General features: G+C 41.1%; 2 protein-coding genes across 2 annotated transcripts; both read left to right on the top strand.

Moving 5' to 3' along the window:
- Positions 1-7,693: 7,693 nt before the first annotated feature.
- On the top strand, positions 7,694-11,004 carry LOC146984454 (taste receptor type 1 member 1-like). Its single transcript, XM_085783202.1, has 5 exons — positions 7,694-8,131; positions 8,266-8,988; positions 9,280-9,486; positions 9,585-9,705; positions 10,036-11,004. The coding sequence occupies exons 1-5, from the start codon at positions 7,694-7,696 to the stop codon at positions 10,962-10,964; spliced, it is 2,418 nt and encodes an 805-aa protein (XP_085639328.1). The 3' UTR covers positions 10,965-11,004.
- A 2,776-nt stretch (positions 11,005-13,780) lies between these two features.
- On the top strand, positions 13,781-17,781 carry LOC146984453 (taste receptor type 1 member 1-like). The gene is made up of 6 exons (XM_085783106.1): positions 13,781-13,962; positions 14,224-14,539; positions 14,634-15,353; positions 16,178-16,381; positions 16,576-16,696; positions 16,853-17,781. The coding sequence occupies exons 1-6, from the start codon at positions 13,781-13,783 to the stop codon at positions 17,779-17,781; spliced, it is 2,472 nt and encodes an 823-aa protein (XP_085639232.1).
- Positions 17,782-21,623: the final 3,842 nt, after the last annotated feature.

Raw genomic sequence — 21,623 nt, 5'->3', positions numbered from 1 at the left:
CAGTGGTGGGATCAGCCAGTTGAGGACACAGGTATTTTTTTTTCTCTTTTTTTTCCTTTTTTCCCCTTTTGTCTTCTCCTCCATTTGTGAAGACATGCGGGCCCGTGGAGGAAGAGTGGCAAGAGGTGGTCGAGCAGATCTCAGGACACAAACAGGGTTGGAAGCCCAGGCTGAGAGTGAGGAAGAGATGCAGGAGGGAGCTTTAAAAGAAGATGGCACTGGGGGTGAAGAGAGTAGAGAGCCAACATTGAGAGACTTAACAGGCATTCTGCAGGCCTTCATGGGGCAACAGGAGGCCCGGGAGGCGAAAAGGAAAGAAGAAGCTACAAGGCAGGAGCAACGGTTCCAAGCATTACATAACCAGTTCAGGCTTCTGCAGGAGGATGTACAGGCAGCGCAGGCACATACATCTCCAGCACTAGAGCCCACTTCTACTGTGCAGGCTCTGGACCCAGATGGTGGTCGGCTGCAGGCCCAAGCTGCAGCCTCAGTCGAGCCCATCCAGCCTGTGAGTAATCCGTCAGGTCAGTCTCGATTCTCTCATGAACCCAGACTAGAGAAGTTAACAGAAAATGATGATGTTGAGCACTTTCTCATTACGTTTGAGAGGATAGCAGCTGCATGTCGGTGGCCGAGATCAGATTGGGTTTTCCGACTCATTCCACTTCTGACTGGTAAGGCTCGAGGAGCATATGTAAATATGGATGTTGATGATTCCCTGGAATATGATGCTGTAAAAACTGCTATACTGAGAAAATATGATGTTAACCCTGAGACCTACAGGCGGAGGTTCCGCTCACTGGATGTTGGACCTGATGAGAGCCCCAAGGAGCTCTATGTGAGGCTCAAAGAGCTGTATGGGAAGTGGATCCAACCTCAAGGTAAAACAGTTCATGATGTTGGAGAAATGATTATTCTGGAACAATACTTGAGAATGTTGTGTCCTGAGCTTCAGGTTTGGGTAAAGGAGCATGATCCAAAGTCAGCTGCAGAAGCTGCTACTCTGGCTGATGTGTTTGTGGCTGCACGGAAAAACAATCAGCCGTGGAGCAACCCCACCTGGAAGGACACCCGCAGACCTGGCCCTCCTCAACACTACCAGAGGTCACCAGCAGGTGGGGGTAAGCCTCCTGTAAGGGAGAGCCAGCAAACACAATCAAGAGCTCCCAATAAAACACCCACTTGTTACCTGTGTGGACAGGAAGGCCATATTAAACCAATGTGCCCACAGAATCCAGCTAAGCTCACTCAAATGTGTTTTGTTCCACGCCAAGCTGACATTAAGCCTCACACTAACCAGTCCATGAAAACAACCAATGTCAAAATAAATGGAGAACATCTCAGAGCCCTGATTGACACTGGCAGTACTCAGACTCTTGTGCACAGGAAATATGTGCCAGCCAATACTGTTTGCACTCTGGAGACTATTCCCATTTGCTGTGTACATGGTGATGAGAAGTTTTACCCCACGGCAGACATCTATATTGAAGTACATGGACAGGCCTATCTGTTAAATGTTGGAGTTGCAGATAACTTGCCCTTTCCAGTGGTTTTAGGTGATGACCTCCCTGTACTTTTTGATCTGCTAAATCCAGTGCAAAGTTGTAATGTTGCAGTCACCAGAGCACAAGCTAAACAGGGGGAGGTAGATTCCCCAGCCCTCAGTGCCTTGCCATTCTATGGTGTCAGGCTTGAAACACAGCCCGGGAAGTGTCGGAAGCCCCGTAGGCAAAAGAGGCAAGAGAAATTCCAACACACTGCTTTACATTCATCAGCTGAGGCTGCTCCAGATGTGCCTTTAGGTTTTCAAGTACCTGACAACATAATGCAACTGCAACAAGAGGACCCAATACTGTCTGTCTTTTTTCAGAGAGCAAAGGAGAGGGAGCCTGAGATGGAACCTGATGGCAGGACGGAAGAGTACTTCCTTCAGAATGGGGTTCTTTACCGTCAGCATGGCCAGGTTAAACAGCTAGTAGTCCCGCAGGTGGCCCGAGACATGGTACTTACCTTGGGCCACTCGATTCCCTGGGCTGGCCACCTGGGGAAACACAAGACCACAGCTCGTATTAAACACCATTTTTTCTGGCCAGGTTTGAGTTTTGATGTTTCCCAGTTCTGCAGGAGTTGCCCTCAGTGCCAAAAGACCTCAATGAGAGGCCCCACCAGAGCTCCTCTCCAGCCACTCCCCATCATTACTACTCCCTTTGAACGCTTGGGGATGGACGTTGTTGGCCCTGTGGAAAAGAGTAAATCAGGCAACCGTTACATGTTGGTCATTACCGATTATGGTACCAAATATCCTGAAGTGTTCCCATTGAAATCTGTTAAAGCAAAAACTGTGGCTTTTTCTCTGGTTCAATTTTTTTCAAGAGTGGGATTCCCCTGTGAAATTTTGACAGACCAGGGCACTAACTTTATGTCCAACCTTTTGAAACAGGTTTACCAGCTGCTGGGCATAAAGAGTGTACGCACCACCCCATACCATCCGCAGACAGATGGTTTGACAGAACGGTTCAACCAGACCCTCAAACAAATGCTCCGTAAGTTCGTTAATGAAACTGGATCTGACTGGGATCAATGGCTCCCCTACCTCCTCTTCGCCTACAGGGAGGTACCCCAAGCCTCTACAGGTTTCTCCCCTTTCGAACTGCTTTATGGTCATGAGGTGAGGGGTCCTCTGGCCTTGCTGCGGGAGACCTGGGAGGGGGATCACAGGAGGGAGGGGCCTGTTAATGTTGTTTCTTATGTGGTACAGATGAGAGAGAAACTCCAGAGGATGAGTCAACTGGCAGAGGCACATATGGCGGAGGCCCAGCGACATCAGAAGACCTGGTATGACCAGTCAGCCAGGCAGAGAAGCTTCGAACCAGGTCAAAAGGTCCTGGTTATGCTGCCAACCAGTGATAGCAAGCTGTTGGCAAAGTGGCAGGGGCCTTTTGAGGTTCAGAGGAAGCTTGGGCCCACCACCTATCAGGTCTCTAACCCAGGACGTCATCATGCCAGCCGGGTTCTCCATGTGAATCTCCTCAAAGAATGGTTCCCAAGGACTGGAGAGGGTGCAAGGGTGCTGCTGATCCAGGCTGTGAAGGAGGAAGAGGAGGCGGACGATGAGTATTTACCGGCATCAGTATCCTCTGACCTGGATTTGGGCCACCTCTCTGAGGACCAGCAGACTCAGGTGAAGACTTTGATTAACTCAGAAATTTTTCAAGAGTATCCTGGGCGTACAGATATTGTGGAACATGATATTATTTTGAAACCTGATGTGTCTGTGAGACGGATGAGCTACAGGATACCGGAGCGCCTCCTGGTGGCCCTGAAAAAGGAAGTGGACCTCATGTTGTCCCTGGGTATAATCCGACCTTCGAAAAGTGAGTGGTGTAATCCGGTGGTTCTGGTCCCGAAGAAGGATGGATCCATCCGTTTCTGTATCGACTTCAGGTACCTGAACTCGGTTTCAAAATTTGATTCATACCCCACTCCACGGATTGACGACCTCATCGAGCGCCTGGGGAAGGCAAAATACCTGACCACAATTGACCTGTGTAAAGGTTACTGGCAGGTGCCCCTGACCCAGCAGTCTCAGGAGCTGACAGCCTTTCGGACTCCCTGGGGGCTGTTCCAGTTCACAGTCTTGCCATTTGGGTTGCACGGGGCCCCTGCAACTTTTCAACGATTAATGGACCAGGTACTCTGTGAACTGTCTGATTTTGCTTGTGCATATCTCGATGATATTGTCATCTACAGCGCCACCTGGGAGGACCACCTGAGGCAATTGAAGGAAGTCCTGGATCGCCTGAGGTCAGCAGGCCTGACAGTCAATCCCACAAAGTGTGCAATCGCCAGAGAGGAAACAGAGTACCTTGGCTTCACCATTGGAGGTGGGTTAATCAAACCGCAAGTCCATAAAGTGCATGCACTCAAGTCGTGTCCTCTCCCACAGAGTAGGAAGCAGCTGAGATCCTTCCTGGGGATGGCTGGCTTTTACCATCGGTTCATCCCGAACTTCTCAGCCAGGGCTGCCCTCCTGACCGACCGAACTGGCTCAAGGTGCCCCAACCACATCCAGTGGACAGCTGAGGCAGTGGCTGCTTTTAAGGACATCCAGGAATCCCTGAGTAAGAGCCCTGTTCTCCACAGTCCAGATTTCAATGAACCTTTCACACTGCAAACTGATGCATCTGAGAGGGGTGTTGGAGCTGTGCTTTTGCAGGGAGTGAAAAGGGACCAGCATCCTGTGGCTTACATCAGCCGGAAGTTATTCCCCAGAGAGGTCCGCTACTCCACAGTGGAAAAAGAAGCCTTGGCGGTGAAGTGGGCCCTGGACTCATTCAAGTATTATCTACTGGGGAGGGAGTTCGCTTTGGAGACTGACCATAAGGCACTGCAATGGTTGGAGAGGATGAAAGACACTAATGGGCGAATCACCCGGTGGTATCTTGCCATGCAGCCATATCGGTTCACGGTGCAGCACATCCCTGGCAGGGATAACACCACTGCGGATTACCTCTCCCGCTGTTCCAGCGAAGACTCCGAAGGGGGGGAGTGTGTGATGGCCACAGCTGTGGCCACACAGCCATGATAACGGTAGCCCACTGCACCTGCATTCACATTATACACAATACTATTTTGTTTCTATATTTATGTTAACCATATTTTGTTTATACATTTTATAAGTTGGTTTAGCACTTAAGTATTGAAATAACTCACACAGGTTTGGTTGCATACAACATACTTTATTATTTGGCAATACATTAGTTTTATTTGAGCACATATATTTAGTTAGCTTTTGTTGTTTCTAATCTCTCTCTGTTCTTTGAGTTACCGGTGCTGTTGGTGCTGCTGGTGCTGCTGGTGCTGTTGGTGTTGCTGGGATCCTCCTGATAAAAGGATCCGCCCCCACACGCTCGGCCATTTTATAAGAGGCGGCACTAATTGGGCCAACCCAAGGGCTGGTGCACCATGGGGGGAAGTTTAGTGTTTTAGTTATGTTCATTATTTTCCTTAGACCATTAGTAATATCAGTTTGTTTGGTTATGCATAGATTGTGTTTATTTTAATACGTTGCCTTTCCTAAGTTGTTTTGTTTGTGAATTAGCTGTGGTCTTTTGTGTTTAGGGTTTAAGTTAACCCCTCTCTTGTTAGTATGGGCTGACCACCCAGTATATAAGTTCTCCCTTGTGTTCATTAGTTAGGTCTGTTTAATTCTGTTCTGTTTTGTCTTCTGTTAGTTTATTCAGTTGACTTTTGCACAGGTTTGTTAATTTGACCTCTTTTATGGGCCCAGACCTTATGTTCATTTGAGTAATTTTGTTTCTGTATATTTTGGGTAAATAAAACCCCCTTTTTTTGAAGTTACTATCTGTTGTCCTCATTGCAACCGACTCGGTCCCTCACAATCCCAAAAATTCATTGATAAAAATAAAAGTCCAGTTTTTAATCAGTTTTTCATTATGGTTCTTCAACAATAGATCCCACTGAATGGTGATCACCTGACTCAAGCAACACCATGAGGTTGACATTTTGTGGTTTTGAACGAAATGTATGAATTAATTTTCTACATTTTCCAAGACAGTATCAGAAACATCATAATGATGAAAGGGGGAGGCACAGAGAGAGGGAATGACATGCAGGGAAGGTCTGCCCGACGCGGGACTCAAACTGGGGACCCCTGCGTTGAGGACTGTAGCCTTTACAGTACATGGGGCGGCCGCTTTAACCACTGCGCCATGCACCGCCCTTAACTTGATGCCCTTTAAATCTTAATGGATGCTGTATAATAAATTTGGGAAACTTAAATTTATAATTCAGTCTGTTAAGATTATAACACTAATATATTCTACTGCTATAAAATCTTCAGTGTAGCATATCTCCCCAGGAAGAAGAAATATCATTTGATGTGGTTTTAATGTTATTTTGGTTTTGGTTATAAGGAATAGATACAATATTAATTAGAATTCCAGATTTATAGTAATAATTATGGCCATGGGGCAATCGCACCGAGCACTATTGTTAACGTGTGGATTTTTTCCTACCTATTTTCTTTCTTCATCTTCTGGACAAATTTCGGTTCACTAATTATACAAATTAGCAAATTACATATCAAAACACGCGTCTTGATCATGATCGGTGTGCTATTACTTTTATACACATTGCAACCTCAATAGAACAGGACATCACACTACCACTGAACTCCCACCTCACCCCACTCCCCTCAGGATGCAGATACAGAGCACTGTGGCGCAGAAGGGCTCATTATGGGAAAATCGTGATCCCTGCCGTCATAGCGGCCCTGAACAGGCCAGAGTGTGGACTTTGTTAGATGTTGACACTATTTTGGATGCCGTTGTTGTGGTGTGGAGAACAGCCTCCTTAACCAGCAGATTTAGGAACAGCCCCCAACCCCTGTCCCCCACCTCACTGTCACCTTTTTTTGGCATAGTTATCAGAAACAAACAACACTTTTTTTCTTCTTTTTTCTTCTTTTTTCTTCGTATGCTGTTGTATCAGCACTAAAACAAAACTCTTTTCAGGCCATTTCATCAGGTTGTCTGAGGGCACAGCTAATGGCCTGTCATCCATCATTGTCATCCACAGCATGTCTGCAAATTGTTTCCTGTGTGGTCAGTTATCCAGGCAGTCATGCAGAACTTATTTGTTACAGGATAGCATTCGGCACTGACCATTAATTACTCGATGTTTGAGTATTTGTTTGTGGCCTCATGTGATTTCACTACCACAGTTTCACCTCTTGTCACCCCTGTCCTCCATAAACTATTTATCTCATAAGACATTTATACAATATGCAATGATATAACTATGTTTCATTGTACTTTTCACTCTTTCAGTTTGATGGACAATATCTACATACAATTTTAGGTCTGCCATTTATAAAAAAAAAATATATATATATATATATATATACCTACATATTTTTAATTGATAGTTATTTTTCTTCATAAGAGAAAATCACAGAATAAAAATATATATCCTCTGTTCAAGTGCCAGCTGAATTTCACAAAGTTCCACAATATATATTAAAAAAAAAGAACAATGGAAGTTTCGAACACTTTTTGGATTGGAATTTTAAAAAAAAAAACTTTATTGTCCAGCCAAGGCAGGACATTTTCCTTTGGTTTTGCCCAATTACATACAGACACACAGTAATGCTGCAGTAATGATGGAATGGACCTGAGAAATGCTGGACTTTATCTTAAGCTATGGATTCTTGGAGATAATCAAATTCCACACGCTCATAAATGTAATGTAATAGATGTATGTGTGTGTGTGTGTGTGTGTGTGTGTGTGTGTGTGTGTATCACTTCATTCTGTCATAGTTGGTTGTCCATGACAGGAGTAAGTGCAGCTTCTATGTTTTTTGCATCCTAATTTGTGAATTCTCCACCAATCATGTTCAAGTATGTGCTTATCTAAAGTCAGGCATACCCACATGCATGGAAATGACAGGTAGGGGTTTCCTGTCACAAGCACCACATTGCTTCTTAAAAGCAGAGACTAATGCCTTTGATCTTCGCCTCAACTTGATGAATGATAACCACAACAATGAAACATCTTCTTCCCGTGTGTGTGCTGGGATCTCTTCTGAATGCTTTGACTCGGTGCACTGTCCCAGCCTCAGAGTTTCAGCTGGAAGGAGATTATTTAATAGGTGGACTTTTTGATATTCATCATGTCAGTGACCCTGTTCGACAGAACAGACCAGAATCTATTGACTGCACCGGGTGAGTTTCATAACAGGCTTTACCTAGGATTTGTTCACGTTGCAATCTCACTTTTCTGCTGTCTTTTCTGTGTCCACAGTAAACCCTTAATTCTGTCAAGTTATCGGAGGTTCCAGTTGATGAGATTCTCTGTGGAGGAAATCAACAACTCTACCGACCTACTACCAAACATATCTCTTGGCTATCAGATATTTGACCACTGCTTAGATATACAGAACTTTCCAGCTATTCTGAATCTCATCTCAGTCAATGACTTGATCAAACCTTGGGGGACACCATACAAGAATTCGTCCAGTGTGTCCAAAGTGGTAGCAGTGGTCGGCCCTTTTTCAAGCTCTGAGACATTGACGGTGGCCCCATTATTCATGACAGATCTCATTCCTGTGGCAAGTTTGTCAAGCACTGTGTTGGAACATTTTTTTGAGATATGTGTACTAAGTAATAAAAGCTGTCAATTGATAGAAATGACAATTCAGTTTGAGTGAAAATAACAATAATTTTTCTATAATTCTTTTAACAGGTCACTTATGGAGCTGCTAGTTCTGCCTTTTCAGAGAAACAAAAATATCCATCTTTCCTACGAACAGTGCATTCCAATAAAGACGTCATAGAAGTGTTTATAAACATCATACAGCACTTCAACTGGCGCTGGGTTGCTTTCCTTTATAGTGATGATGAATTCGGCAAAGACGGTCGTGACCTGTTCATAAAGAGGATTAAGGACACCGACATCTGCCTGGCGTACACCAAAGCTCTCAACGACGATTCTAATCATTCACAAATATTCAAACACATAGGGGCACAGAAGATACGTGTCATTATTGTTTTTGTTCCTAAAATGACTGCTGAAGCTCTCATTGAGTCAGCAATACAACTTAATGTCACCAACAAAGTGTGGATAGCAGGAGATACCTGGTCTTTAAACAAGAAGCTCCCCAAAGAGAAGGGAATCAGGAATATTGGAACTGTACTTGGGGTGGCTCAGCCAGTGGTGATGATCCCTGGTTTCAGTGATTTTATCAAATCACCCAAAAGGCAGGCTCTTTGTGAAAATGCAAGGCAGCAGTTGTGTAATCAGTTTTGTAACTGCAGTAGCCTGAGTGCAGAGGATATTATTTATATGGACCCATCTTTCTCTTTTGCTGTTTATTCTGCTGTTCATGCCATTGCTCATGCATTACACAATGTCTTGCAATGTGGATTTGGTAAATGCAATGGCAATATTACAGTCTACCCACACACGGTAAGTATATAAATATGAGGATATATCAAATTTAACCATTTGAATTTTTAACATTTCTGATAATTAAAGTTTTAAGCTGATGATATACCTTTTTTTTGTCAAAAAAAAAAATCTGTTGTGTCAAACTCAGTAGGTAATAAAATTGAATTGATATCAATTAGAATTCACAAAATCCTTTCTGTAAAAGCTTAAAAAGGGGGGCACACACAGACATGTGTGTTTTTCTAGGAACCTTTTCACAACATTTTTGATTTTAATAATGTACAACTAAACTTTGTGTCCTCACATCAGGTTCTTGCAGAGCTGAAGAAGTCAAACTTTACACTTTTGAATGAAAGCATTCAATTTGATGAGAATGGTGACCCCAAGTTCGGATCCTATACTATTGTTTTCTGGAACCACAATGGAGATACAGAAGAGATTGGCTTTTTTAAATTTAACCCATCAGTGCATTCTTTCATTGACAACACCAAAATTCAGTGGTACACAGACGGAGAAGTAAGTTGTATTTCCTATTTCCATCTCAAACTTTTCCACCCTTCACAGCAATGTCCTCTCTTAAATTTCATTTGCTGTTAAACAATTGTTTTGTACAGGTGCCAGCTTCACTGTGTTCCCCAGAGTGTCCAGTAGGACATGCAAAAAAACAAGATGGAATCCATGACTGCTGCTTCACGTGTGAAATCTGTCCAAATGGAACTTATCTGAACACCACAGGTAAATGACTATGCATGAAAACAGGAAAATTAGTAAAAGCAGTTTCTATACTTGACAACTATTAAACATTCAAGGTCAAGGTCAGACACTGTAATATACATTGCTGTGAAAACGTATTTTCCCCCTTGCTGATTTCTTATTAATTGCGTATGTGTCACATTTAAATGTTCAAGATTATTGCACAAATTTTGAAAATACCAAATACAAAATGATGAATTCATGAAAGGGGCATATACAGCACTGTATAATCTTACACCTTTTTGTCTGTCTTTGTTTTTTAAAAGTTAACTATATTTTTTCAGTCAAATTGTGTGTTTTCTTGTACAACAGAGGATCCCTATAACTGCATCAAATGTGAGGAAACAGAATGGTCTGAAGATGGAAGTACGTCATGCAGCCTGCGGGTGGTGGAGTACATTGCATACACAGACAGTGAGGCTATACTGCTCATGGTGGGAGCCTGGGTCTTGGTGGGCCTCATAGTAGCCATGTCTGTTCTCTTTGCCATCAACTACAACACCCCAGTTGTAAGATCTGCAGGAGGACCAATGTGCTTCCTCATTTTAGGCTGCCTCAGTCTGTGTAGTCTGAGTGTGTTCTTTTACTTTGACAAGCCAACAGCTTCTTTTTGTCTCCTAAGGTTTTTACCGTTCATTTTGTTCTACACTGTCTGTCAGGCATGTTTTGTTGTGCGCTCTTTTCAAATTGTTTGCATTTTCAAAATAGCTGCCAAGTTTCCTAAGCTCCACAGTTGGTGGATGAAATATCATGGACAGTGGCTGGTCATCGCGGGGGCTTTTTTTATTCAGGCCATTTTACTTCTTATTGGAAATTCTTGTGAACCCCCCAAGCCCTACAATGAAACACTTTTTTATCCAGACAAAATCATCCTCAGTTGTGATGTCAGTATGGCTGGAAACTCTGGTTCCATTATTTTTCCTGTATTTCTATGTTGCCTTTGCTTCATATTCTCCTACATGGGAAAAGACCTCCCAAAAAACTACAATGAGGCCAAAGCTATAACGTTCTGCCTGCTCCTCCTGATCCTCACCTGGATCATCTTTGTCACTGAATACATGCTTTACCGTGGAAAGTTCATCCAAATCCTTAACGCTCTGGCAGTACTCTCCAGTCTCTACTCCTTTTTGTTGTGGTATTTCCTCCCAAAATGTTACATCATCATTTTTCAACCCTACAAAAACACGCAGCAGTACTTCCAAGGTCTCATTCAGAATTACACCAAAACAATTAGCCAGTAGATGCCTCCAGTAAATATGAGTATACAGAAAAGTTCATGTTTAGGCCTTCTACTAACGATTAAGCTTTATAGTGAAAGTCTTTGTGATTTGCTTCTTTTAAACTACGGTTTGTAATGTATCATGTCTTGAAATTAGCAGAAATAAAGTATACAGACACTGTAATCAAAGGATTGTTGGCATAATTGGCATAGTTTGTATCCATTGCACAGCTCTCATTAAAGGAATAATTTAGCATTTTTCTCAAGATCAAATTGCACTCACACTTGTCAGTTAAACACAAAGCTACAGCTTATCTTTTTGAACACTTGGTATTTTATCCTTTCAAAAGACCCAGGTGGGGCATATTAGAATATGTGCTTGTAATGTTAATAGCATATTAATTAACAATATACTTTAAATGGACACAATGTTATATACAGTCTCACAATATTAAATAGTGAATCAAATAAAAATGATTAATTCATAAAGTTGATTAAATAAAGATATTCATTGACATGTGCTTGTTTGTTGCTGTAGGCTATCACTAATCTCACCACACAGTCACAATAATACACTGTGGTATTGTCAACGTGACAAACTATTATATAGACAAATGTATAATATCGACAAAGTTTGTTAGTTCAAGGGTAACTACTTAGCCTATTTCATTAGAGTAAATGTATTGTTCTATAACCTATTTCAAACAATTCATTATGTATAAGTGCAGTAAAGCCCTCAGTTGATCTGGGGTCACAGCTGACACTGTTGAAAAAAGTCAAATACTCAACCTGTGCATATATGTGAGATCCAGTGCTTAAAGCTTCACCTCTGGTGGTCAAGAAGAATAAAATGGAAACTTATAACATCAAATGAAGTGATCAGCTCCTCGATTTAAAGTGCAAATGTGCTTAGTACCAAACACTATTGTGACACATCTTACTTGACTAGACAGTATAGGTTATCCATATTGTACCAGATGGCAGACAATGAAGAAGTTACATTTTGCTTTACACTGTTATACATTGTTGTGTAGTGATGTATGCTTCAAACTGAGATTAATTTGATTCCATTTTATATAGTCTTATTGCTAATAATGGCCGTTGTTGATTCATCTTTGTATGTCTTTTACCATTTTGACCGCACCGTGTTATCCGTCTCAGTTGGTGAGGGCCCCGCCCCTGGTGATGAACAGGAGTTCTGTGTCTCACCCAGGATGAATTCAAATTGTGGTGAGAAACCACTGAGCCGGCTATGATGAGTAGCCATCCAAGTCATTTTCATCTGCTGTGTGATTGCAAATGTTCATCTTTCAAATGACTTGTGTGGCAACATTAAATCATGCAGGGACAATTTGTAAGATGAGGTGACCTTAGCATAAACCAAATATATTAATATTATATGCTTGTGACTGTGTTCTGTGTGATTCTACAAGCTCATCTTTACTTGGTAGGATTTGCTTTATTTTTTTCTGAAGGTCCATTCAATTTTAAAACATTCACTCCAACAATAAGAGTTTAAAGTTTTTTCAGTTATTAAATGTATCAAGAAAATAAGACACTGCTGAGTATTATGCAATGAAGAAATACATTAAGACAATGGGACCCAAGAAAGAACAGTCAAATAAACATCTATATATTAAGTGCAATAATAATTGTTACTCACCAGTCTGGAAGAAATGGTGCAATTCAGCATCAAAGTTAATTCCTTTATATACCCAACTTGGCCAAAGCTCTCAGGACTGGAAAGAAAACATCTGTTAATGGCAATGTTGACTATAGCAATGGAAATACTTACAAGAAACTCATTAAAGTCTACTTGTTCAGTTTTATTTGTGGTTTTCCATCCTCTTGTATTTAAGTCAATTTAATTTTTGCAGTCATAAAAAATCTTCACATATCCCTAAAAGGTTTTTATGCTTGCATGTAACCTGAATAATAATGTTTTCTTAGTAGTGGTAATAATCGTAGTCTGTATTGTATGGACAGTAGGTACATGGGATGTGTGTACGGACGTTTTCTAAGAGAAAGAAAAAAAAAGCAGCCCTTTGCAGAAACTCAGCCCAATCTTTAAGGAAAATCTAATTTGCACCGGAGACAGAGTAAGGATGAAAATGTAAGAAAAGGTGAGAAGACAACAAACCCAAGGCAAATGTTTTGTACCAACAAAAGTACTTGGTGACCTCCCAACGGTGTGCTTATTCTAATGTAGTTTAAAACTTCAGTTGGCCCAGGTCCCTGGATAAGAGATGGAAACCTGAATGTGGTGTAGAGGTTGTTTGGTGTTGTCTAAGATGCCCTGGATCTTACATTGCATTTATCACCTTATGTCTCTCCTGTGTGGGTTCAAACTCCTGCCACTCACAGTCTCAAACCTTTTGACCACTGTCCAATCTCCCAGACAAGACTGACATAAGACAGTGCTTCAGTGTGCTGTATCAATGAAGTTATTACATCTCAATGGAATCAGCACAACTTCACTGTGCAATCTGTCTCACTTGATGAGGCTCTGCTCCCTCTTACCAAGCAGAACAAGGATTTCCGCCCTTCCACCAGGAGGTTGCCTGAATTCAAATTCTGGTGAGTTGCTGGTCATTCATCAAGGCAGTAACTTTGATGATTGTGTGTATACATCATAGGAAGTATGTTCAGCAGGCGTTGAGATGTTTTTGCATAATAATTTGTAAATTCTCCTCCAACCACGTATAGGTATGAATTTCATTCCCACGTGCATGAAAATAATCACTGGAGCATAACCATCACCTGCGTCTCATAAATTAGTAAAGGCAGAGGCAACTCTCCACGTATTTCGCACCAGAATGGTGAACATTTACCACAACAATGAAGCACTTCTTTGCTCCTCTGTGTGTATTATGGTCTCTTCTACATGCTTTGCCTCAGTGCACTGTCCAACCTTCAGAGTTTCGGCTGAAAGGAGATTATTTAATAGGTGGACTTTTTGATATTCATTATGTCGACGCCCCGATGCATCAGGACAGACCAGAAGCCGTCAACTGTGCCAGGTGAGTCTTACAATTAATCTTTGTGGATGCCAAGATCAAACTATTTAAGAATACAAAACTGTAGTATTATTACATCATATTGTACGGTGTATGGGAAGCTTTACTTAGTAACAAAAAAGAATGTGTGAGTTACCTCATAAGCCTGTGGAAATGGCAGTGTCAGTTATAGTTACAACAACACTGTTACCAATACGGTTTTAATGCTTAACAATTTCAAGTTCTTAACCCTGTTTTCTTGCTGTTTTTTTTATTTGTCTTCAGTCAGAAGTTCGTTCTTTCAGGTTATCGGAGGTTTCAGTTGATGAGATTCTCTGTAGAGGAAATCAACAACTCACCCAACCTACTGCCAAACATATCTCTTGGCTATGAGATATTTGACCACTGCTCAGAAACACACAATTTCCCAGATATTTTCAACCTCCTATCAGTCAATGGCTGGATCCATCCTTGGGGTGAACCACACAAGCAAAAAGGACATAAGGCCAATGTGCCCAAAGTGATAGCAGTTGTTGGTCCATTTACAAGCAACCAGGCCTTGACTGTGGCACCACTATTCATGGTGGATCTCATTCCTATGGTTAGTTTTTTTGTCAGCCATACAGATTGTCTTATATCAGTTATATAATTTCTTTCGTTTAAAATTGTTTCCTTTGTTTGTTCTCTTTCAACAGGTCAATTATGGATCTTCTACTTCTGTTTTTTCAGAAACATCAAAATTCCCATCTTTCTTTCGAACGGTCCATCCCAATAGTGACATGATTGAAGCGATCATTAACATTATACAGCACTTCAACTGGCGCTGGGTTGCTTTCCTCAACAGTGATAACAATTTTGGCAGTGATGGCCAGGAGTTATTCAGAAATATGATTAAGGACACTGAGATCTGCCTGGCGTACACCAAAACTTTCGACGACAACTCTGATTATTCCAAAATGTTTAAACAGATACAAGCACAAAGAATAAATGTCATCATTGTTTTTGCTCCTGTAATGTCTGCAGAAGCTCTCATTGGGTCAGCAGTGAAACTTAATGTCACCAACAAAGTGTGGATAGCAGGAGATACCTGGTCCTTGAACAAGAAACTCTCTAAGAACGAAGGAGTACAAAATATTGGAACTGTACTTGGGGTGGCTCAGTCAGTTGTGACGATCCCTGGTTTCAATGATTTTATCAAATCATCCAATATCCAGACTCACTGGGAAAATGCAGGACAGGAGTTTTGTAATCAGGTTTGCAACTGCAGCGTGAGTCCAGAAGATGTCCTTGCTACAGACCCGTCTTTCTCTTTTCCCATTTATTCTGCTGTGTATGCCATAGCTCATGCCTTACACAATGTCTTGCAGTGCGGAGCTGGTACATGTAATGACAGTATTACAGTGTACCCACATATGGTGAGTACACAAATGTTCTAACAAATTTTAATCTCAGCATACATACAAGTTCATTGTTATGAAGTCCAACAAGCAAAAACATTTTTAAAAAATGAAGAAATAACTGAAAAAGCTCAAAACTCCCTTACTGTACACAGAAACCAAACAAATATTTACAGTATTTCAAGAACTTAGTTTTTGATTAGCCAGCCTTTTGCTCCATATAATTTCTGCTTACTTTTCAAAGATTGCCTTGTTATTGTTATCAAGAACTTAAACTTGAACTTAAAGCAGAAGTAAGTGGTCCGGTCGTTTTCGCTAATGCTGCGTTCCAGGCAGGCTTTTGAAATCGTAAATTACAGCTTCAAGTCACAACTTACGACTTTGTAGCGTTTCAGGCAACCCACTCGTGTTTTTCCGACCTGTTTTACCGGTGAAGTCGTACCAGATCGAACTGGTACCACTTCACGGTCGGAAAAATACGAGTTTCCTTGAACGCACCATAACAGTCCTCGTCCCTACGTCGCCACATTCACGGCGTTCCTTGGCTGCACACACAGCCCTGCATGCCGTTCTCTCTCCTCATTGGATAAAAACTGTAGGATACGATAAATGTTTTCTCCTCGGCTCAGAGCAGAGCAGAGGGACTGAGAGACCCGTGTTTCAGTCCAAACACTCTATGTAAGTGATTGCTGTCGGAAGATATAACTATTTAAGACTTATATTAACACAAATATATCACTTACTTCTGCTTTAAATCTGATCGCCCCTCCCCACTGAAATATTAGCATATTGATGAATACATGCAAGTAAATACTCATCTTAAGTTTGTGTGAATGCAACAGGTTCTTGCCGAGCTGAGGAAGTCAAACTTTACACTTTTAAATGAAAGAATTCATTTCAATGAGGCTGGCGACCCCAAGTTTGGAATGTACTCTATTGTTTTCTGGAACAGCAGTGGTGACCCACAGGAAATCGGCTTTCATCGTTTTCACCCATCCGTCAATTTCTTCATCAACAACACCGAAATCAATTGGTACACAAAAGAAGTATGTTGTTTTTTCCTTATAACAATATGTGTCGTCTTATGCGTAGTATAATAAAAACAGTGTTTGTATTGTTATATAAAGTGCATGGTGCTAGAAAATAGTTGTGCTTGTTGTTTTATTTTTGTCTTTCATTACGGAATAGTAACTTAATAGGCGCTTCTCACTTATAAGCCTCTACCCCTTGTGCTGTACAGGTGCCTACTTCACTGTGTTCCCCAGAGTGTCCAGTGGGACATATAAAAAAACAAGATGGAATCTACAAATGCTGCTTCACTTGCGAAATTTGTCCAAATGGAACTTATGTGAACATCACAGGTAAATCATGACACATTACACAAGCAAGTATATTTTCTAGGCACAAAACTTGCTGTAATCTTTACTCCTTTTCATCTCTCTTCTGGTCTGTCTTTATTTTTTAAATGTTAACCATGACTTTTTCTGAGAAATTGTCCCTCTCTTTTGTAAAAACAGAGGATCCCTACAACTGCATCAAATGTGAGGAAACAGAATGGTCTGAAGATGGAAGTACGTCATGCAGCTTGCGGGTGGTGGAGTACATGGCATTTTCAGACAGTGTGGCCGTGATAATCATGGTGGGAGCCTGGGTCTTGGTGGGCCTCATAGTAGCCATGTCTGTTCTCTTTGCCATCAACTACAACACCCCAGTTGTAAGATCTGCAGGAGGACCAATGTGCTTCCTCATTTTAGGCTGCCTCAGTCTGTGTAGTCTGAGTGTGTTCTTTTACTTTGACAAGCCAACAGCTTCTTTTTGTCTCCTAAGGTTTTTACCGTTCATTTTGTTCTACACTGTCTGTCAGGCATGTTTTGTTGTGCGCTCTTTTCAAATTGTTTGCATTTTCAAAATAGCTGCCAAGTTTCCTAAGCTCCACGGTTGGTGGATGAAATATCATGGACAGTGGCTGGTCATTGCAGGAGCTTTTTTTATTCAGGCCATTTTATTTCTTATTGGAAATTCTTGTGAACCCCCCAAGCCCTACAATGAAACACTTTTTTATCCAGACAAAATCATCCTTAGTTGTGATGTCAGTATGGCTGGAAACTCTGGTTCCATTATTTTTCTTGTATTTCTATGTTGCCTTTGCTTTATATTCTCCTACATGGGAAAAGACCTCCCAAAAAACTACAATGAGGCCAAAGCTATAACATTCTGCCTGCTCCTCCTGATCCTCACCTGGATCATCTTTGCCACCGTGGCTATACTTTACCGTGGAAAGTACATCCATCCCCTTAACGCTCTGGCAGTACTCTCCAGTCTCTACTCCTTTTTGTTGTGGTATTTCCTCCCAAAATGTTACATCATCATTTTTCAACCCCAAAAGAATACACAGCAGTACTTCCAAGGTCTCATTCAGAACTATACCAAAACAATTAGCCAGTAGATGCCTGGATCTGACTTTATGTGCTCCAAAAAGTAGCATTTACCAATGATCACAATATAGGCAATTTAGATTATAAATAGCTTTTATATGGCTGATTGTGTCACTAGTCTGGAATACTGCTCTGACTGTTACAATACTAATTTCACCACATGATGGCACCGCCTCACTGTCAACAGGATAGACAACAATTCCACTAGGTGACTCTTTGATTCCACTAATGTCAGTATCTCTCAAGAAGTCTGATGATAAACACATCTATCTATATATCATTTTATCTTTCAAACCTTAATTGTTGCAAATAAGTCTGTTTGAAATATTTTTGTTGATATTGAAGTGAGGGCGGTGGTGGGGTTGGCAAGTATGGTAGCTTTATGCAGATTTGGTAAAGATAACCATTTTCATGATTTTTTTCAACAAATAACTTGCTGTAATAAACACTATTCAGTCCTACATGTGTGCTTCCCTTTTTGGCCTGTATACATTTATCTTGTGGTTAGGGTTCGGGTTAGCTCTAATCAAAAAAATGAAGGCTCCATTTAACAACTCCCCTTGCACTGTCTGAATAGATTTCTTTTGATTCCTTACAATATTTGGGTAAGAAATTAGGGTGTTGATGTATACTGTACCCCTATAATCAGACAGAAACCATTATGTGATCTTTATGTTTGGGACAATTCTTGCTTAATCACTGGGATTTTGAAAAATGAATCCATTGGTAAGCTACTCTCCGCCTCATCATGTCACCACATCATGAACTCGTGTGTCCCTTCATGTAAACACTAGATGGCAGGTCTGACCTCTAAAAACAGATTTATGGGTAATTTCTGATTCCATTTTTTGTCTTGATTATTCTTTTTCTATTTCTTCATTTTGATCTTATTTTTCCATATTTCATAAGATCTTAGCAGTGTGAAAAAATTTTTTTTTCATTTTTAAATTATGTCAAATGACCAGCTTGGAGTTAATACACAACTGTGTAAATCACTGAAGATAATGCAATATCTCCAACTGTAAATACAAAATACAAAAATGTATTATGATAATTAAATACTTTAATTGCATAAGTTAAAAACTCAAAGACAGGAGGCTGGGTAAAATTCAGGTACAAAAATTCAGATCTGCACAAAAGGGATGGATCATGGCACCTAAATTCTCTGTACACCTAAAATCTTTGGAGTTGCACAACATGAAACTTCAGAATTTCAAAATGAAAGGTCAGAGAGATGGTTTTCAAAGTCAAATATTTTAGTTTTGTGTCGTGTATTCCAGATAGCAGATATGTTTCCAATTGTTATGGCAATGCATCATACACAACCGGATGCGTCCCAAGCCACCCCCGTCAGCGTCTCAATGCGGATTTCGCCCCTGGAGCCTTGCCGCAGGGGGTATGTGACCATTCCAGAGGGTAAATTGCCATTTTGTTGTGGCCATTCAGCTTCCTGACGAGGAGAAGGGGAGGATGGACCGTGAAACTAGGAACGAATTGGTAAATGGTGCCACTTTGCATGGCATATGGTGCGTCTGTGAAGCTGAACGCTGACACCAACAAATTGACGATTTCATACCAATTTCAGAATTACATTCGCCACACAGGTTGCCAGAAAACTGTTGCGCAGCTGTGTCATCCTCTTGTGTCGAGTTCAATGTCTGCTGTGAGCACTTAGTGATTAAAATGTCTAAATAAAATCTAAACATAATAAAGTTGCAAGGTGCATGACGAGTGCCCTATAGAAATTAAATTAGTCTCCATGTTTAAAACTAAGATGAACTACTTACACTATTGCAGCAGCATTTGTTTTAAGTTTTAATGGCGAACATGCTTTGATTAATTTTACTATTAAAGAATCATATTGTTAAAGTCCCTTCTGCTGAGGGGACACATATTCAAGTTCCACAAAATACGGAGCGAAGAAAATCGGAGGAACGCCCCGTGGCTTTTCACTTGTACCTTTCAATTTTCCACTTTGGTCGGATAAAGGGAAAGTCCTGGGAAAAAAAAAAAAACTTGGCCTGAAACTGCCTTTTGCGCCCACAGCAAAAACAAAACACACTTTAAATGGAGGCTATTTGCGACTTTGTCCTTCAATTGTCTTTTTATTTTATCTTATTTTATTTTTCAATGGACAGGACCCTTGGTGTAATTAATGATGAAATAGTGCCTCCTATTACCTTACACTTCAACCCGTTTTAGAGAAAGGCGCAGTACCCCTGTCTTAAAGAAAATTGACTGGTTTATTAACAAGTCTATAACTCATAAGCAAATGCATTCATTTTAGAGTGGGCTTCATTATATTTACATCCAGACCAGGGCCCCTGCCAGCAACTACAATTAGATGGAGTTAATTTTTAGTCCATGTGCTGTTGTTCAGAACTAACCCTGTTTTAATCCACAGATGGGTAAATAGATGGATAGGACTGGATAGGTTATAAATCCATCAAGTGCCATGAGCTGGACTAAAATAACAGTCTAAATATATTATAGACTAGATGATGACGGTGTTGCCTTATAGGGAGTCAACATGGAGAAAAGGGCGCAATGATTTCCTCTTAGGTTTGTTTTGATTTGCTTTTAATCTCCAATTGAACGCTTCATCTTCATGTTGGCCATATCCCTGTTTAAGGCTCGGGCCTCGGCCAAAGACAGTGCGCTGAGGAATGGTTGGTTATTCTCATTCAAATCTTTGCTCAAGTCGTTCAGAGTAAATGGCAGATGTTTTGCAATTCAAGGCGCATCAATACCCATGCGCTTTAGTGTTTAACAATGGTGCCCTCCTTTTGTTAGGCACTTATGTCTTTCAGTTCAGAGCTCGACAAAGGCTTCATCCTCCAGCGAGTTATAAAGTTACTTTCCAGTCAGTTCATTTCGTCCCTTGAAAAAACCTTAAGCGATGTTAATGTGCACCTCTCGCCTTTTCATGCGGTAACCCCGGCACAAACGGGCGAACAGCGGCCATTGTGTCCCCAAAGCAAAGTAAGAAGTCTTTAAATAACCCGTGGACCAGTCTATAGAAATTCATGATGCTATGTCTGTTTGATGTTTGATCAGAGCTTCGCCAACAGGTCCGTCGCGTGGCCGTGGAGAAAATCCTCTTTATATTTCTAATATTTTTACAGTGCACATGTCCACGTACCTGCTCTTTTTGTAAACTGTGACCTTGTTCCTCACAATGAGCGTTTTGGTCACACCAGTGCTGCCTCGGGTCCGTGTGAATGGAAGGCGGTACATCGATTTGCTCCGCTCCTGGTGCGCCGAGTCACGGGCCTGTGTTTGCATATATTAAAAAGGACGGTTCTGCTGAAACACCAGAACATGGTATAGTCTATAAAAGCATGCGTTTACTTAAACAGGATACAACTGAGTAAAGGTGTTTTTATTATTATTATTATCATCTTCTGCAAACAGTCTGCAGCTTAAAGACAAATGAGTTTGTCTGATCATTGATCAATGAATATTTAAAGCTTGTCAAACATTAATTGTTGGTTTTAAATCTAGAAACATGAGACTATTCTGTACTATTAAAATAAAGTTACAGGCCGCTGAAAACGCATTTGTTGTCTACTGTTATTCATAGGATCTATTTTCTCCTCAGATGTAATTTCTGCATTTCTTTTACTAAAGCCACAGGCTGTCGTTTGGTGTAGGCCTATATAACCATTGGTTTGCAAATGTCTCAGTTTCCCTCTGAGAAGAAATAGTTTATTGCAGTAATTGCATAATTGCTTCACTAATTGTTGTTAACAAGTTCCCCAATAGTCCAATTATTACAGCAGCTTTGTCAGGTCCCCGCCGGCAGGCATCCATGACAAAGGTCAGATTGGGTTAATGAATGACCTGAGGCTGA

This window comes from Trachurus japonicus, chromosome 7 (genome assembly GCF_045865225.1).
Source record: "Trachurus japonicus isolate A0001 chromosome 7, Traja_1.0".
NCBI classification, from domain to species: Eukaryota; Metazoa; Chordata; class Actinopteri; order Carangiformes; family Carangidae; genus Trachurus; species Trachurus japonicus.
The sequence above is the reverse complement of the archived record's forward strand: the minus strand, read 5'-3'. Positions and strand labels throughout refer to the sequence as shown.

Bases quoted from the DNA above. Each gene is read 5' to 3' on its own strand.
- LOC146984454 (XM_085783202.1), top strand. From the start codon at position 7,694: ATGTCAGTGACCCTGTTCGACAGAACAGACCAGAATCTATTGACTGCA. The intron at 8,132-8,265 runs GCAAGTTTGTCA...TTCTTTTAACAG, and splicing joins TGACAGATCTCATTCCTGTG to GTCACTTATGGAGCTGCTAG. The intron at 9,706-10,035 runs GTAAATGACTAT...CTTGTACAACAG, and splicing joins AACTTATCTGAACACCACAG to AGGATCCCTATAACTGCATC.
- LOC146984453 (XM_085783106.1), top strand. From the start codon at position 13,781: ATGAAGCACTTCTTTGCTCCTCTGTGTGTATTATGGTCTCTTCTACAT. The intron at 13,963-14,223 runs GTGAGTCTTACA...ATTTGTCTTCAG, and splicing joins GAAGCCGTCAACTGTGCCAG to TCAGAAGTTCGTTCTTTCAG. The intron at 15,354-16,177 runs GTGAGTACACAA...TGAATGCAACAG, and splicing joins TTACAGTGTACCCACATATG to GTTCTTGCCGAGCTGAGGAA.